At 37.9% G+C, this 18,794-nt stretch overlaps 1 protein-coding gene across 5 annotated transcripts; it reads right to left on the bottom strand.

The window, feature by feature from the left end:
* Window positions 1-18,501, bottom strand: LOC105047697 (myosin-17). 5 transcript variants are annotated; one of them, XM_073258879.1, is made up of 39 exons: window positions 18,234-18,501; window positions 15,429-15,557; window positions 11,683-11,826; window positions 11,445-11,509; window positions 11,209-11,365; window positions 11,021-11,079; window positions 10,671-10,830; window positions 10,421-10,570; window positions 10,192-10,328; window positions 9,943-10,089; window positions 9,720-9,821; window positions 9,555-9,612; window positions 9,373-9,474; window positions 7,922-7,959; window positions 7,217-7,343; window positions 6,958-7,128; window positions 6,502-6,633; window positions 6,281-6,390; window positions 6,103-6,163; window positions 5,465-5,642; window positions 5,042-5,247; window positions 4,744-4,863; window positions 4,548-4,646; window positions 4,169-4,390; window positions 3,687-3,826; window positions 3,374-3,491; window positions 3,236-3,289; window positions 3,058-3,138; window positions 2,788-2,958; window positions 2,405-2,557; window positions 2,070-2,276; window positions 1,793-1,933; window positions 1,651-1,721; window positions 1,425-1,524; window positions 1,253-1,309; window positions 1,109-1,165; window positions 925-1,005; window positions 700-782; window positions 1-604 (listed from the first exon to the last, which is right to left on the bottom strand). In XM_073258879.1, exons 1-39 carry the CDS (start codon window positions 18,234-18,236, stop codon window positions 481-483), a joined length of 4,515 nt encoding a protein of 1,504 aa, XP_073114980.1. In that variant the 5' UTR covers window positions 18,237-18,501; the 3' UTR covers window positions 1-480. The 5 variants fall into 5 exon arrangements, with proteins under 5 accessions (XP_073114980.1, XP_010925048.1, XP_073114979.1 ...); XM_010926746.3 differs by having other exon boundaries at window positions 3,236-3,286; window positions 11,445-11,590; window positions 18,234-18,500; XM_073258878.1 differs by lacking the exon at window positions 18,234-18,501 and having other exon boundaries at window positions 6,958-7,031; window positions 7,129-7,343; window positions 11,445-11,590; window positions 15,429-15,569.
* Window positions 18,502-18,794: the final 293 nt, after the last annotated feature.

The raw sequence follows: 18,794 nt of genomic DNA, 5'->3' as shown, positions 1-18,794 counted from the left end.
TTCCAACAGAAAGAAAGAATGATATATTACATGATAATAGTTGTAGCGTACAACAAGGATTGGCCCCAACAGGCTGACACTGTTGCTGCTTTGATGGCTTACGTTACAAAGCACAGACACTAGTCTAAGCACAACTTTTACTGTAGAACCCTTTGGAGTGACTACTAAACCCTGGGCATTTTCAACACCAGCCCAAAGTAAGACTAGTGGCTTGCTGCCTCTTAGATACACCTCACGCATGAAATAAGAAAAAAAAAATCATGGAAAAAAGAAAAAAATCAAAACCCAATACTAGCAAAAAAATAAAAAATTCTACCAATTACCCTGGCCTGACCAGCTGATTTGGTGGGAATAGGATGATCTCATATTTACATGATGGGAAAGAGGTTGAGATTTATGCACAGGTTGCAGGTGAATGGTACTGAAAGCCCAACAAATGCTTGGGAAGAGAGAGACGAGGTCCCACGAAAAGGAACATCGCTATTCTTTTCTCTGTTGCAAAAATGCAAAGCTTGAGTTCTCACGAATCAAAGGTGGTGGATCAACATCTGCTATCTCTATCTCTGTCATTGACTTGGAGATGTCATCCACCGTAAACGGGATGCTGCATCAAGAAAAATAAAGGGAAAGCATGTCTCATTAAGAAATTCCTGGAGCGACTAGGAATATTTTCTGCACAGATTTAGTGAAAGAGTTCACCTGGAATCATCATCCAACAAGAAGGAGCTGCTCACTGCATTATTTGAGTCCTCAGTCATCATGACTCTCATATTTGAAATAATCTACAAAGTACAAAAATTTAGTGAACTTAGATCATCGGACAGAAATGCTTGGCTTAAGAACTCAAGCTCCCTTCCACTCAGGATTGCTACTTGAGCATAAACGGATGATGGATCAAAGAGTACATCAACCAACCGCACTTACCTCTGATGAAACACTGCGTGTACCATATTTGTCATCCCAATACATTGTACTGATCCTGTATAACTGTTGTATGCTAAGAACCTGAAAAAGTGAGTAAATCCAGATTGTAGTTAAATATGTGGATGAGGACCGAACAAATGAATGATACAACAACAATTGTTATGTATAAAGGGATGATGCTCACGGGGCATAGGTCATTGGTTATCTCCTTCAGTGTCTTCTTGGGCTTTTGATGCATGACCTGAAGTTGGAAGAGTTGAGTAGGATCAAAAAAATTAAACATCATCATGAACAATAGGCCTTGTTTCAATATGTAAAGGAAATGTACCAAGAATCCCACAGCCTGCCTAATATGCTTCAACTCATCCCAAGCTGAACCTGCATACTGAATGCAAATAAATTTTGGCATTAACTCTTCATTGATATTGAATCTCAACAAAAATACAGTCCAGATGTTTTACTTAAAAAAACGGGGAAAAGACTACGGGACAGATCGTCACCTCTTCAGTGGCATCATAGCACCAGTGTTCTAGCTCAGTCAATCCTGCTTTGACATATTCCCCATTGCTAAATGAACAGCACTCACGCCGAAGGAGGAGACTACATAGAGTTAAAAGAAAGGAAGAAAAAAAAAAAAGGAAGAGAATTACTCCTTTATATCTAGAAAATATCACATGATATTAACAGCCGAGAAGCAACCAATGCTGAGTAGAAATTAAGATATACCTGTTAAATAGCTGAACGTTGATAAATGAAAATGTTTGCGTAAAAACCTTGCGGACTAAGAATGGGGGGACCTGTAAAGTTGGAAGACATAAGAAGCAGAAAATATTCACAAAGAAAAAGCATTTACTAGTGCAAAACATACATAATTGGCTCTCAGTATTTTCAAGTAGTTGGTTAAGCTTTTCACGATGCCTTGCCAGTGCGCAATCAAAGCTTGCTGAGCCATGGCATTTGCTTGAGAACGTGATCCTTTCACCAAGCTTGCTCGAGATGTTCTAGGTGCCTGAAATTTTGCAGAAGTTAACAAACTTGCCAAGCAATACTATTTGGCAAAGACTGGCAGAAAATAGTCACTGGGAATTATGACATGCAGCAGTTTTCATTTGTTCATTCGTCATGCAATTAACTGTTAATAATACCTGGATACACAAACCAAGCAGGGGGGATATCTCTTTCTTCAAGTTGTCTCTTATCATTCCATAAATCTTCTCAAGGAAAGCTGTAAGCTGTTGCTTAAAAAGAAGGGCTGGATATTTGGCTTCAACTTGGCGCAAGTCATTTAATCCACCAATCAGACGGCTACTAAGAAACATATGCCCAGCACTTTGAGGAGAGCCCCGGATACCCTAAAAGGGGTGGAAAATTTTAAATTAATAATGAGAACTGTTAAGAAAGGAAACTCAATTGGAACCATACGTAAAACCTTTAAAATGATAATTTACAAATGGAAAACAAAGGTTTTGTTTTGTTTTACATGAGACATCCTCCCAAACAAAGAAGCTGACATTCTCCGCCTCTGTGGAGTCATGCTGGCTGCTCCACTTGCCTTCAGTGTTCGTTGCAGGAGCAACAACAATGTGGACGAATTGGATAACCAATAGGCTAAGATATCATTGTTATCTTGGGCCTTGAGATAAACAGGAAAAGGAAAATTCATCAATATGCGACATTAGCACAAAATACAACATGCGATAAATCTTGACCAATATGACTCTGATGCAGGAAAGTGACTGGTGTTACCACATATATGGAGCTGTTTCACATTACACCCCAAAGGGTGAAGTGTTTCTTTTCTTATTCAAAATATGGTACAGGAAAGGTTACGAGCCTCGACAAAAAGCAAAGACCGTAGTATACCTCTATGGCCAAGCCTATTGATTGAATGATGCGGTCGAAAACGCTAGTCCTTTCAACTTCAAATGATCTCCAGTGAAGAAGACATTTGTATATGAGGCAAGCAGCAATAGGTCTGCCCCCAGAGAACCCTAGATCTTGAGAGATGCACTTAATGAGCAAGTCCTGGTTTTCCTATAGAAGGTGACCGTGATGAGAAATTGGTGAGAGAAATTGAAGTACATTGTCTGATTGTCATGGTAAATGTATGGAACACGTATGACCCTATCATACCTGCTGCTTTTCATTCAGCGACTTCTGTGGTTTTTCCTCACTTTCAAGATCCTTGGGATTAGTCAAGGCAGGACTTAAATCCTACAATTATTTTTATGGATGGGAAAGAAATCAAATGTTTCACAATTAACTTGATAAATAAACCAAATTTGCATCCGAAGGACAATATTTCACTTACCAATGCATGTTTAGTTTCACCATTTGGAATATTCCCATTCTCTGGGGTTCTCTGCTAAGACATAACATAGAAACATGCATAATCTGGCAAGAACTTAAAAGAATATCAAACAAAGACCACAAAAGATGGGACAAGCACCAGGATAATAGTTGTTTTTGGACGTGCAGCCAATGCCCTGCCAGTTGGTGAGATGGAAAGTGCCTGTTGACGAAGTACCTGATTCTCTGACTCCAGATTGGATACTTTCTCTTCAAGCCTGCATGTACGGAAGGAAATTATCTCATATAGTTGATAGGGAGGTTTAGCTGATAAGTTCGTAACTTTTACTGGCTGACTCCTAATATTGAATAAAAACTAAAATTATAAAGCATTCAACTGCCAATTTTCCAACATATGAATTGAGTAATTGAGATAAACTGACAAACGACTCATTTCTTATCACAATCAAAACCTTTGAACAGTTTCCTGAAGCTGATCAGCTTTTGTCTCAGCATCTTCACCTTTCTTAGCTAGTTCCTTATTCCTTTCTTGAGCTTCAGCATATGCTTGCTTGGCTGCATCAGTTGCCTGCCTTTCCAATAGCAACAAAGCCTGCAACAATAGCAAAGGAGGAACCAAGGTCACCATGATTCCTTTCTAGTCATTAGCTATGAATCTGATACATCAAGTAATTCACTAAATGAGCATTCAACTAGGTAGTCATAAGGCACATGTGAGCCGGCTAAAAAGTCTCTCTATGAGTTAGCTAAATTCAATTCAAACCACGTATGAAAGTGCTAGTCAGCTAAGACAGTGATTGCGTTTAGAAGGCTACCTTGGCCTACATTTATATGATTTAGTTGATTACTTTTATAATAAATTTCTGTTTTCCTTATGCACTCTCATGCCTAAAACTATGAATCATTAGCAAAAGCTTAAGTTTGGTGATCCTACCTTCAAGTGTTCAACTTCAGCAGTCAATGAATCAATTTTTTCTGTGTCCTGAACTAAGACAGGAGTTTCCTTAATTACTGGTGGTGCTTCTTCAATAGCCTTTCGAGCAGCCTCTCGTTCCCTGATGAGCAGGGAGTTTGTTTCTTCTACCTGCAGCTGCATCTCATGCAACATATCCTGCAGCTTAGCAATTTCTTGTGCTTTTGTCTCCTCCAGATCAGTCTGCATATTGGTACCAAACATGATTAAGTTTCAAGATCATATTCTGCATAGGCTGAAAATGGACATGTTTGAGGAAGCAATGCAGAAGGCAACATCTGTTTAAACTTCAGAGCATGAGATTGGACAACAGGAATTCAACATAAGGTATGATAGTTACTCTTAATCGTTTCTCCAACTGCAAACGCCATGTCAATTCCTCCACACGCTTTTCAAGTTTGTCTTTTGCCTCTTTGAGGGCCCCTGTTTCTCTTGCAGCCTTGGATACATTCAAATAAGTAGCTCAAAGTTAGAAGCCTCGTTATGAAATACATAATGCTTCCCAAAAGTGAAAAGAGACAGGAATTGGACAAAACCATTCGGAGCTTTCTGAGCTCTCTCCTTGCAAGCCTTTGTCTCCAAGCACACTGATAAGTAAGTGTTGCTTTCTGCAGATTGTGGTAATATGAATAATCTCTGTGACAGCGCCATTGAGCCTGCAGCCAAAAAGGAAAAGGTTTGGCACCAGAGGTTTAATGCTTCCAATGACAAGTGAATTCAAAATGCAAACCATTCATAGACAGATAAAAGAAAACAACACAAATGGAGAAGAGAGTAAAAGCATTAATTAACAGTGAACAATAGCAACATCTTGGTGCTGAAAGAAAAAGCAACCTGGATGAGAATTGCTGCTTTGGTTTGCCTTTTGTATCTAAATTCATTGCGAGCAACCATTGCCCTGAAACTTGTCTGCAATGTAATTGCAGATGATCGAAGTGTTGTATAAGATTTCCTGGCAAAATATCGACGCAAATTTTTCTGAATTTTCAGTGCAGCTGCTTCCCGTCTCATGTACTCATACAACTTACAAGCCAATCTTCCTGCAATTAACAAAAAAAAGAGAAGAAAGTAATGGTAATTTAACATATTGATCAGTCTAACTACATAGATCATGTGGGCCATAAATAATTAATTGCATTACAGGACTTTGAATAGGAAAACAGTCATGCAGCATAAAGAGGCATGCAGTTTATGGCCAGTGCAAAAACAATCATCACTCTATATATTTGCATTTTTAAATCTAAATTAGGAGTATACCCCTCCAATGAGCTTGCAAATGAATAGCAGCTTTCCGCAACACAAGGAATTGCTTGCGAGCAATATGCGTACAGATCTGTCTTTGAATAGTTCTGGCTGCTCTTCCTAGTACTTCAGCTCTTCTAGCATCCAGTTCAGCCATCTGGCCACCTCTCAGAAACACCTTGTTCTTGCCTATCTGCCACAGCCAATCATATTGTGCAATGTAAGAGAATAACATTTCAAAATAACAACGTGACTTGCAAAAAAAGAAAATATGTATACAAAAACCAAGGGCCAAAAGATATTAATATAAATTCACAAAATCTAATGGAGTAAAAATACACTTATTAGAAGAACAAAAGAGAAGAAGAACCAAGTCATGTGGGTCCCTTTAGGTGTGCTTCATTGGGTTATTTAATTGTAGATGCAGTTTCAAAGCATAGAGTGGTAAGGCGGAGCAAAGCCATCATATATTTTTTGTTCACCCTTCATAATCTTTTACGCCTTTCATCCATTTGATAAAGTGAAGTTTTTATGTCCTACTTTCTTCAACATACTTAAGTTATTCAAAATAATTCACAGGCAACTTATACTAGAGATATAATGGATATCAGTATTCAGTACTAGTCAACCCAGTTTGGTGGCAAGTAACTTACTTGATAACCTTTGAGTCCCATTTTATCCAAAATCTTTTGGCATGCAACTTTGTCGTCATAGCTGAACAGTAACAAAAACATCCAGTTGAAGGTGCATCATTACATAGCTGCAATTTAAGCATAATTAAGTACTGGAAGATACGCCAACAATGCATGTTTCAAATCATAAAAGACCTACTTTCCTTCCAAAATTTCTGGGGCAAGAACACCAAAACGATGAAGAAACTCATAAAACGTTCTTCTAGTTGGATATCCAGCACAGCTGATCCTAATTGCTTCGAGAACACCCTACAAGCATGAAAACAAGAATAAAAAGGAAAATGATTTTAGATACTGAAAAGCTTGTTGAAAAAGATGTGCAATGCATAAGGCATAATGAGTCTAAAGTTGGCTGCTTACTCCACAGCGTAACTGATGGATAATGTTGAAGTTCTCAAAAATAGCAGGTTTAAGGAGATTATTTGGCTTCACACATCTGATGTAATGAGGTTCTGTAGAGCTTAAGGTCTCCATGAGAGATTGAAGTTGCAGCTGAAATTTATTTACAACCATCATTCCAAAATTGAGTATAATAATGAGCAGCTAATCGGATCAAATATTGTCATTTTCAATAGTGAAGCATAAACATTCCATTTATAACATGCATAAATACCTTAACATTCAGCACAGGTGCAATATTTATGAAAAAATATGGAACAATAAAAAATATGGAAGAGGCAGATGAAATTAAAACTTGACAAATAACAACAATAATAGTTCTTTTTTTTTTTGTTTTCATTTTCAGGATAAGAAGTATCACAGAATTTATTTCCAAGGAGACCATAAATAAAAATAAACAAAATATGTCTAACTTACTTTAAAACGTGATCCAATGGAGGAAAATTTGGAAGATTTTGATGTCTCCTCAGGAAGTGGTGGAAACAAACCCGCTACAAAAGGGCACTTAGAAGCATTCAGTAAATTCTGATGTTCAGCCACCACATAGTCTTTATTTTTATCTAGAAACTGATCAGCTTGATATATTACCTGTGCAGAGCATAAAGAGATTATGAAGGAAAGATGAAAACAGTTCATGTGAAAGAAGAAGGTCTTTTGAGGGCACACACATGCTTACCTCCCCTGCATAATGGGAAATGGTAAAATCAGTACGAGAAAGCTTTGGTTTGCTAAACCGCTTGTTGTTTTTAAATGTTTGATACAATTTCTGAGCAAATGTTTCGTGTGTTGACTTGGGAAACATGCTGAACACATAAAAATAATAAGAGGAAAAAAAAAAAAAAAAGATAAGCTTGGTTACATACCACAAAGAATAACATCTGCCCACAACAGGCATCATAAAGCATGTACATCTGGAAGAGTGAGAATAGAAGGATGCTTTGCAATTTAATGATAGCATTCTGCAAAGCTAAAAAGTGTTAACTAACCACTATAGCCCAAAAGCTTGAACTGTTAGGAAAGAGGTTGACAATGTATATCGGACCTTAACACCCTCCTACCCCCTATTTCACGTGCAGCCCAGACCATGCACATGAAGTGATGAAGGCATGAATGAGTCAAGAATGGCTCAAGATAACAAGTCAACAACAACTCAAGTAATACCCAGGAACGAGCCAAGACAGGAAAAGCTTCAAGAAAATAAACAGGTAAAATTGACCTGAATGGGTTTTAAATCCATAACCTTTGGCTCTGAACCATGTTCCCTCACCACTAGACCCAAAAAGCTTAAGCTATCAAGGAAAGGGTGAACAATATGCATCAAGCCCTAACAAGAAGAACAATGATGGCAAAGTCTAGCAGAATTGAAACACCAGGCACATACCAGGCTTCATCAAGAAGCGCTATGATTCCACCAGGTTTCTGCACAAAAAGAGAAAAGAAGTAGCTTTGTTAAAACTACCATATCCAGTGGATCCAGTAGCATAATTGTCAGATACGAACTTCTCTATAGACCACGTATGATAAAAATGATGATGACAATAACGATGGCAAAGGTGCTTATGGAAATGGTGATGATTGTAGCCTTGGGGATGGTTGGGATACATGAAGGACACCTAAAGGTACTGCATTTATGGCGGCTGTACTAGATAGTCATCTTTCTAGCTCATCTAACCATAGGGTGGAATCCAGTTGTAGTTATGCCAAGAATAGAAACAAAAATGCTTTAATACCTCAAAGATGTAACTCAAATAATCACTCAGCTGATGTGGTTGTATTCTCATCACTCCTTCGTATTTTCTTTGTCAATTATGCCACATAATGAACCAATTTGAATTATAAAAGATAGTTAAATGACTTTGTTTAGTGATTTTTCTGAGTTACCATATCATTGCCCAAAAAATGAACACCCACAAATTCAGTGCCACCTCAATTGATGAGGAGCTGGACAATTACGACAGAACCTATTCTCATGGTGGTTATAACCAAGGCTCTAGCTTAATAATAATGAGTGAGTTACACTAAAACAGATGCCCTGCCATGCACTGGAGATGAATTAATATATGTGTGCTTGGCACCAGACACTTCATGCGTTGTTATGTCCACCTTTATACATGTTGACATTATTGTGATGATCAAGAGAATGATGATGCACGTCCACCTCATCAAAGTGTTACATGAAGTGATGATTCCTTTTATTGGTTGGTAGAAGCAACTTATTTTACAAACCTTTACATATGCATTCACTATTGATCCTTTCAATTCATTTGTAATTAATAGTTATGAACCCAAAATAAACATGTATCATATTGATGATTGATATGATATCCATTTTGCCCATCAACAGAGTTAACGATTGGTGGTTCTTACTACCTTTCCAAAGAAATACAAGTGGTCAATGAGATACATGGAGTGCTGGAGCCTAAATTTAATTTGCAGTATTTCAAAGAGATATCACAAGTGAAACTATTCATAAATAATTTATTATATGTTACTGCCTCTTTTGCATTAATAACAATATATTTCTCTTAAGGAAGTTTGTTGAAATTAGCCAGCACAATTTCATTAACTGCTGTTTAAGCCATTGTCTAAGACTAAGACTGCTATGTTCTCATCCACAGCTACTGCAAACATCAGCCAAAACTGTAATTTTATCATCCTTGCTTTATAGATAATTATCACATCAATGCTTCACCAATCTCCCATCCATCTTTCTTTTTTTCAAATGTGTAGTACAAAGTCCAAACAGATTATGATTAAATTAAATAATAGATAGCTCCTAGGGCAGACTTATGGAGTCTGAATATCATACATCAAGAGAAGAAAAAGCCATACCTTCTCGATTAGGTCCAGCACATCTTGATTATCAACAAACTCAATGTAGCTCCAGTTAATCTCCTCCTTCGTATACTCCTCCTGCTCCATTTTAAAGACATGCTGCAATGACAACATCACGTGTTAAAAATGACATTGTGGGAACAAAAAATTCCAATTTATGGTCAGGATTGCAGGAAAACCTGGTTGAAATGTTGTTGCAGCTTTTCATTTGTAAAATTGATGCAGAATTGTTCAAAACTGTTCCTCATAAAATGCATAAATTTAGATTCAAACAATATCAAGGTTAATAATTAACAGATTCTCAGAACAGATACTGCATTTGCTTTATTCTGTGGATGGCTTACCTATTACATTCAAAACTTTCAAAGCCGTAGATATCAAGAACTCCAATCAGTGACTTCGAGTTTGGGTCCTGCCCAATAGATACATTGATTTTGTCCACCAGCCTGCAGATGTTATAACCAGTCCTAAATAACTTGCTTTGCATAAACAGACTAAGAACCTTTCAAATAATAAGCAACCTAGCTAAAAGCTTCTCAGATAACAGATTAGATTCTTGGTCAGTACCAATCAAATAGGCGGGAGTATAGAGTTTTTGCTAGACCATCCCTGCTGACAATTGCTGAAGCAGGATCAAGAGTTCTTGTAATAACTTCTTCTGGTGTTACCATCACACGTTTAATTAGTGCATCTTCCAAACCCTTGGCATCACACCTGCCATTAAGCATTTACTTATGCAAGTTTGTTAAACTGATAGTTTATTAATAAAAGTAATTTCAACTATTTCAAACAACAGAACCAAAAACTTGGTCATACATCAGTAGTTCAGCTGTCGTGTTGAGATGTAACCTTGACTTCTCATCCCTAATTACGGATGAATCTATCTCTTGACCCTTTGCAAATTCTATATTTCCAAGATGTAGTATAGAAGCTACAACCCTAAATATTGCCTCCTGAATGCAATTATATTATTATTGAGCTATAGAATAAATTGAATTCAATGTTTGCATAGCTTCATGCCTTAAAAACAACTCATATTGCATACCTGTTCTTGCTCACTGATTCCAACTATATCCATGGCCCTTCTAGTTGCCAGATATTCGTGAGAATCATTAACCCCATCCAATTCAAAGCAATTGGACTGATTAAGATAATGGAATGATCTAGGACTTCCCAGCTTATACCTTGCAATATCCTGCCAGTTTGATGATATTGTCATGTGTGGCTTTCCTTGGATTATTCGGCAAGTGCAATTAAAATGTAAAATAATAGGCATAGTATTACAGAATAAACACCTCAGGTGGGGCAGCACAAAGAAGGTAAAAGCAATGGTAATTTCTCTCAGGATCATTGATTTGGCAGACACGAGACCTTTCAAGCAAGTAGGTTCTGATAGCAGCACCAGATATCCTTCCGCTTTTGTCAAATTGAATCTCAACGAACTTACCGAACCGACTTAACCACAATATAATGCACAGCAATGAGAAGAGCACAATTAGCTGATCACAATTAACAATTATTTAATAACAGACAGGAGACATAATTGGCTCCAATTTTCCACTCATAAAACATCTGTTTTAAACTCTGAATAAACATATTTAAGAGAATGTCTCTGTTGAAAAGAACAATTTTAAGAAAAACTTACCTCGAGTTGTTGTTTCTAACAGTTTTGGCATTTCCAAAAGCTTCAAGAACTGGATTAGACTGAATTTAGAATGAGAAGAAATTAATCCAGGCTGATCTTCAAATACCATTTGTCAGGACTAATAAGAAGAAACCATATGTTGCTGAAAAAAACTGAATTTAAAAATGAGACAAGTTTTTCCGACTTACTTCCAGTACTTGCTGTTCAACAGTCCTCCCTTCTACTCCAGATCGTCCACACAAGTATGCCAGATATCTCATGAGCATCTTTGTTGTTTCAGTCTTACCAGCACCACTTTCTCCACTGACCAAAATGGAGTTGCTTTTTCCTTCATTTATCATTGCTCTGTTTTTATTTATTTGAAAAATCCAGATTAGAACAAGCTTAGATATAATAACTTATGAAAAAAGATACTGAAAATCACCTGTAAGCAACATCCGCAACTGCAAAAACATGAGGGCTTAGCTCCCCAAATGCTGCTCCTTTATACTGTTCCATCATGTGAGTGTCATAAAGATGTGGTAGACTTTGAAAGGGGTTTATTGCAATCAATATATTGCCAGTGTATGTCTGAAAATACAAAAGAACCTAGTGTCATGAACAACCTTTTTTCCAGTCAGCAGCTTTAACATTGTCAACAGAAGGCAAAATAAACAGCTTACATATATTTCATTGAGTTCATAACGGGTGGCCAGATTCTGCAGTACACCAGGTTCATGCAAATATGATAATTTTGTCATGTCATCCACACCTCCAGGTGGAGCTTCTGTATCCTTGGGAAACACCTTTGATAAATTTGCAACAACCTGCATGCAAACATTAACCACGACCAACCTCAATAACCATAAAATTTTGCAAAGCTTTCAATAACATGAGTATTAATTATACCGATTAATGAAAGTAAATTTAAGCATTGATCAGATTTAGGTTGTGATGTCATTATATATCTCTTTGCATTTTTTCCTCCAAATACAAGCCTTTCATATTTTACTCACATATTCACAATCATCCATCTAATAAGAATGGAGGGCCATTGAACATTATCCTACCTGAATTTCAGTAAAATCAAACCTCCAAAAAGTCATAACTTACGTTTGATTGGACAAATTTTCAAAAATTCATGGCAGGAAAAGATTGCAGAATTAGAATATTCTGTGAGATTAAAACATTCTAACAGAGAATTGAGGATGAAACAAAGAAATTACAATCATTTAACCCAGCAGCAGTTGAGCACAGTTCAAAATCGAAACTTTATTTTGAAGTGCAAGGGGTTTGATAATGCGCCAGAATAACTAAAGCCCAATCGTAAACTTCGCGTGACTAAATTGTTCATCATATCTTGAGCTAATAATATCTTCCTGACAGTAACATATGTTCATGTGACTGGATAGTTTTAAATTTATCGGAAAAAGGACTGTGATAGTGGTTGGCTTTCATAGGTTGTATCTGTTATTTTGGCAGATTCCCCACTCCAATACTTTGAAATGCCCATCAAAGCTCATTCAACCCTATGAAGAAAGGGAGAACATGACAGATGAACCATATCTACATTTTGTTTATCAACGATGGATTATTTTATGCATACTCTCTATCTTGTGATGGTGAAAAGTTTTAACTCGTGATGCAATCTTTTATATATCTATCACATGAGAACACTTGGTCCTCTCTCTCTCTCTCTCTCTCTCTCTCTCTCTCTCAAATGTAGTGGTTAGAAGCATGCTCTTTATCCCCTCCGTTCTTACTTGAGATCATATATGTTCACCCAATCCCTCCATACACCCACTCAACCTGTAGTAAAAAATTGTATGTTTTGTAGATTGCAAACATTCATTTACTTGAAATTCGGGTGAGGCCACTTGTGTTGACTTGACCCTAAGGATCTATTTTGATAATACAAAACATTTTAATACTAATGATTTTAGGTGTTTTGGAAAGAGATAAATATCTATTTGCAAGAAGTTCTTGGTATTTGACAAGATGAAGAACTCTTTGAGTGAATAGTGATTATTTCAATGTTTGGAGAAGCGGTCAAAGCATATTGGAAAATTCAATGCAAGTGGAGCCAACTCTAGCCTTGGAGGAGCCAACTTCATGATGATCACAAGGTGAAATAGAAAGGCTGATTTCTGCAGGGTGGTCAAGAGTCAATCCCACCAGCTGATTTCTGCAGGGTGGTCAGGGATCGACCCCAGCATCTCAGGAGCCGACTCCAGCACACAAGAGTGGATTGGTACATGACCAGAAGTCAACCCCAGCCTCGGAGGAGCCAACTCTAAAATATCCACAAGGTGGAAACAGAAAGGTTGTTTTCTTCGACATTTCAGGAACCAACTCCAGATGTTCGAGAGCCAACTCTTCCATAATTGACAGCTTTCAACAGTTAGTTTCCAACGTGTTTAGAAGTGTACTTTTGGCCATTAATAAGGTGGGAGAGCCCTCTAATGGTTTGAAAAGGATCCAAGGTAGTTTCTATCCTATTTAAAAGGCTTCAAAGATGTAATAAGAAGAAGTTCTTTCAAGAAGAGGATTAAATACAAGAGAATTACCATGCCAAACATCATTGAATAGAGCTTCCAAGCAGGAAAAGCACTCAACCGGCTGAATTTGTTTTCCTCCAAATTTGAAAAAGCTGAATAGTGTAGATCATGCTCACAACAAGGAGCTACTTGTCTCTATAAACTTTTCTTGCAATTTGTGAGTGATTTGGATAAGTTTCAAAGGAAAGTTTTGAAACTTTAGAAGAGATATGACTGCGCCTTGAAGTTGGTTGTTCATACAAGCTTGGAGATAAGCTAGGGATGCTTGTTTGTCAGTGACAGAAAGACAGATTGTTGTAATCGTTGGAATACGATTAGTGGATTAGAATTCTCAAGAAGGTTTCCTCAGGGAAAGGATGTAGGAGATGAGCTTGGCTCCGAACCTATATAAAAATTCGTATGTTTGTGGGGTGCCTGATGTCCTTGCTTATCTTTATCTGTTTACTTCTGATTTTCTTCATTGTCGATTTGTTATACTTATCTATTGCTTCTCACTGTCTTATCACTGCACTTTATCACTCATCCACCATATCCTATTTTAAAATCTAAAAGAACCCAAATCACCTCCTCTCTTAGGTTGCATATCTGGCCTGGGGACTCTAGTCACAACTTGAAACATCTAACACACCTAGAGCTAGTTTGCAGCACCAACATAGAATCAATAGATAGGGCTGGAAATGGATCCAAGCCAACTCAACGACTATCCAGTTGGGCCAGTTTAGAACGGGCCATGGCCATGCACTGAATTGTTTGGGTTTGGCTTGGGATCAAAAATAGGGCCCTAATAAATTTTGAGCCATTCTTAGGTAGATGTTTGGCCTAGTCCGAAGCTTGAGCTTGACAGTGAGCCTGATATTAGCCCAAAAATAGGCCCACCTCCACATTCTCTCTCCCCTATCCACTCTGCTCTCTCCCCTCTCCCCTCTCCCGCTCTCTCTCTTCTCTATTCTGTTTCTTCTATCTTCCTCCTAATCTCTTCCCTTTCTCCTTTCTCCCTTCTCCCACCTGATATGTCTCTCCTCTCGCTTTCCCGATCTCTCCCCTCTCTCCTCTCCCCCCCATTTGCTCTCTCTACTATTTCCCCCACCTGATCTCTCTCCTCTCTTCCACCTGATCTCCCTCTCTCTCTAGTCCCTCTTGATCTCTCTCTGCATTCTCTCTCTCTCTCTCTCTCTCTCTCTCTCTCTCCATGTTCTCTCTTTCCCTCTCTCATTTTATATCAAAGCTCAAAAGAGAAGCTAGATCCAAGCCAACACATTCAAACTTCAGGCCAAGATCGGGTACAAGCTCATGGAGTCATGTCAGGCTCATGTCAGAATTTTGAAAGAAATTTCAGCCCTCGATTTGCCCCGAAGCCTAAATTTTTTTCCAAACCAAGCTCGGGCTGCGTAGAAACCCAACTAGCCCTGGCCCAATTCCAGCCCTTTCAAAATGTGACAATGTAATTTGCATGAATTCCTCTGAAAAATACAATGGAAAAGAAGTAGGAGGCAAGAGGCATAATGTTCCCTCGAACAAATGTGTATCATGTAAATCTTCATGTCATAATTATGATAGCAATACACAATAACAGGAAAATGAAAAAGAAAATATTTTATACACCTTGTAAAAAGCTAGAAAGACTGTTGAAAGAGTAAAGCTATAGAGCAGCAGGTTATGTTTTTAAAATATAAAAAACACTACAGCTTTGCCTTTAGCAGAATATCAACCAAGTTATATTTAATTTAAACAAAAGTACTTCTGCCACTGACATAAGAAAGCACTATTAAAAGGTGATGTAGATTGGCATTTGGCAGTAATCTACAAGGATTTTGAGAAGGTTGCTCACGGAGTAGAAACAAAATTAACAAGTTTATGGTGTGCATACATACCATTTTTCCATTAGTTGTATGCGCGTGGATCTCACTACCACTGATCTGGGAAACCTCCCCATCTATCCAAGCTAAAACTGGATCTTCAACCCATACATGGGAACCTCCAATAATATTAACTGGGGTTGCCTGAAAAAGCATGTACAAAATTAGAATAATTATAAAATATATAAAATGTTAGCACTCCACTAATATACTACACCTAAGCATGACAGAACACCTGATTTTGATGACAACGGAAAGGATTCGGATTGCAGGTGTTTTCATTGGATTATTTTGTCAAACTTTGGACTTGCTTGTGATGCAAGTCTACTGTATCCTGTGAAAGTGTTGCTAATCAATTCCTTATCAGCTGGTACTTTTACTAGGTAGTTTAGTGTACAAACACAGTCTATGACATAATAATGGCACAATTAGACACTACAAATATTCAAACTTAACCTGTCATTGTCTGAATCTCATAAGCAGTTTTTCTAAAAAATTTAAATCACATAATTGGAAAAAAAATTACTTCTAGCATATGAGTTTGTTAGATGTGATAGACCGATTGATTGTCTGTATTGTACCTTGAATCATGTTAGTTTTCACACCACAAGAAGCATGTTAGACGATAATATGGATATCAACAATAGAACATTGGCAATATCTTCACATATTGTTAGGTATTAGTTTGAATTAGAAGATTTCATACTGATTAAGAAATACTTTGAAATTGTGACACACTTTTCTGGCATTTTTGAACTCGATATGCATGCCATGCATGCATCTTCATCTACGTGAACAATATTTTGTACACTAGTTATGCAAAGATCAGGTATTACAAGTTATTCAGCACTGCATGAGTCAGGCTTAAAATCATGATTACATACTCCAAAAATATGATATGTAACTATCATGATAACCACAAGCCCTCGGAATTTGACATGTTAACAGTGGTGAGTAAAGGTTCTACCTAATGCGAATTTATTTTGCTCACTTTTCCGTCTTAATATGCTGTTCAACCAAATTATCGAAGCACTTTACTAGGATCGCATCTTGCAATGACAAAGAAAGCAAGTATCACCTTCCATTCCTTGTCTCCTACTAGAAAGGTTATTATATTCCTGTAAGGAACAAAACATTTCAAAACTTATGTTCATCGATGATCACTGTATATGCAAGTTATTTACTTATTTGCTATGATTTATTATGAAAGGCTATGGACTGTGGGTATCTTTGGAGATAGTTGATTAAGCAGGACATCAAGGATGGTTGGAGTGCTTGAGCTGTTAGGAATTCAATCATTGTAAGGATTTTGGAAAGGTGAGCACCATTTAAGATGGTAGGGGAAAGAGTTTCAGAACGTGAAGAGACTTGTGTTGTGATTTCCCTCCATCACTATGTTTTTGCTTAGACAAAAGTCAAAAGGTGTTGGCTCCAGCAGTTTTCCAAAAATATATAGGAATGATGTGGTTTGGCAGTCTTTCTTGCGAAGAAATCTTATGAAAGGAAGACCAAGTAATCTGTTTTGTTCCTCAATATCATATAAGATATTTGGTCTCCTGATGTGATCATCAAGTATGTTGAAACAGAGAAGGCTCAATGAAATTTCATTATTTACTAGTTTCTACCTTCCTCACTGGGTAGGGGGCGGGGGAGGCCGCAGTCAAATCTTTGATTTTTTTTTCCTTTTTTCTCTTTTTTTTTTTTTTAGTTGTTGTGGGGAGGGGGGGGGGGTCAGGATCAATTGTGGCCCTAGGAGAGTACCTCATATCTAATTATTTCCACAAAGAAGGTAATTGGGCTCTATTAGCAACATTTGCTTGTGGACTCGCACATGTCCCAAGAACTTTGAGATAGAAATAAGGAGACATGTAGAACCTCATGGTATATTCGCAGCACTAATTGATGAGCTTCTCAGAGTCTAGAGTCATGTCCCATCGGGTAAAATTAGTAAGTAGTAGGATTTAAGCTTCCCCTATGATTTGGTGAAAAACTTGGCAAGCATTATACACAGATGAAAAACTAAAAAAACTGAGGGCAATACCATCTCATCTCATTATGTTGTCTGCTACTCCCTTAATTAAAACTTATGTATGGTGTATAAGGGATATGGAAGCTCATAAAAAGATGATATTAATTAGAAAAATCCAATCCTACTCCAGCTTTAGTTATCACATGTCTTAGCTGGCAAAACAAACTTCACCCTAGCTTCATTTGTCAGGTTGCTTTTAAATTGTCCAGAAAAGTAAAAGAAAATTTGAACAAAATTGCTATTTTCTTTTCATTTGCAGGGGGTGGATCTATTCCCAGGCAATTCAAGAATTAACAAGTGATCCTCTTGATCGTCAATCTCTAACTTATTTCCGTAAACTAATGTGAAAAACCAAAAGCAAAAGCTTTAATCGTTTTTTCCAAGAAAGGCATGGACTTTCTAGCGTGCAGGCACTGTTCCTCGAGACGATGACCCTTCCCCACCACTTAAAAGAACCACAATGACGATTACCTTCCTTTTCCAACATTCTACCACAGAAAAGCAAATGTAACAAAACCCAAAATCCCCAGCACTAACTCACGGTCCAATCATCCGATCCAATGTAAACCGCCGCCAACCCCTAATGATTCCCCAATCAAAGCTCATACCACATGACTAGCAAACCCAAATCCCTAGAATCATGAACACCTTCTATTTTCACGAATAGCATAGAAAATTAAGAAACAGAGAGCGCTATCCGAAATTATGACCTAAAAACAGAAACAAGAACGTCCAAAAACAAACCAAACAAGATTTCAGGCACAATCCGAGCACGAATTGAGGTTCCGTACCATAGGTCATCCGCCCGATATCGCGCGATCGGAGACGCTCTCTTTCGCCGCGACGGTCTACGGAGGAGGAGATCAGAGTCTTGGAGGAGAAGGAGGAGGGGATCGTTCTTGGAGGATTCCAAGGCTTTTCCCCTGAGCCTCTCCTCTCTTTTTTTACGCTCTCTCTCACTCTCGCTATATCTACGAGGCTTGCTGTCTCTAGGTTTTTGGGTGAGAGGGCCAGCCGAAGAGAGACTTGGTGCCGCGCATATGAGTCGCGGTTAAGCGGCTCTTGGGGTGCCGTTGCTGCTGCTAAAAAGGGGCAGCTAATTATAAAGGTAATGGTAATTCCAATAATAATTTGTTTAAATAATTGACGAAAATGTGCCATGAGTCGGCGTTCTAGACGTTAATTTTATTTTAATACTAATGTTATAAAGATAATACCTGGGAGTAGGACGCGGAGGTCGAGGCTGCCCTTCCGTATTCGCGCTTCTCGCTACGGTCGATTCTTTGAGCCTCGGAATGCGTCGGAGCGCCATCTACCGTTGGACTCGCTCCGTCTCTTGGGTTTTCATGGGC

Source organism: Elaeis guineensis, chromosome 6, assembly GCF_000442705.2.
Source record: "Elaeis guineensis isolate ETL-2024a chromosome 6, EG11, whole genome shotgun sequence".
Lineage (NCBI taxonomy): Eukaryota > Viridiplantae > Streptophyta > Magnoliopsida > Arecales > Arecaceae > Elaeis > Elaeis guineensis.
Note: the sequence above shows the minus strand (reverse complement) of the source record. Positions and strands in the feature narration are given on the sequence as shown.

Excerpts from the sequence above, each read along its gene's own strand:
- LOC105047697 (XM_010926745.3), bottom strand. The coding sequence starts at position 15,569 with ATGCTTTTTCAGGCAACCCCAGTTAATATTATTGGAGGTTCCCATGTA. Across the intron at positions 10,571-10,670 it reads TTTGTGCTGCCCCACCTGAG|GATATTGCAAGGTATAAGCT; the intron begins GTGTTTATTCTG and ends TCAAACTGGCAG. Across the intron at positions 5,643-6,102 it reads TGGGACTCAAAGGTTATCAA|ATAGGCAAGAACAAGGTGTT; the intron begins GTAAGTTACTTG and ends TGGCTGTGGCAG.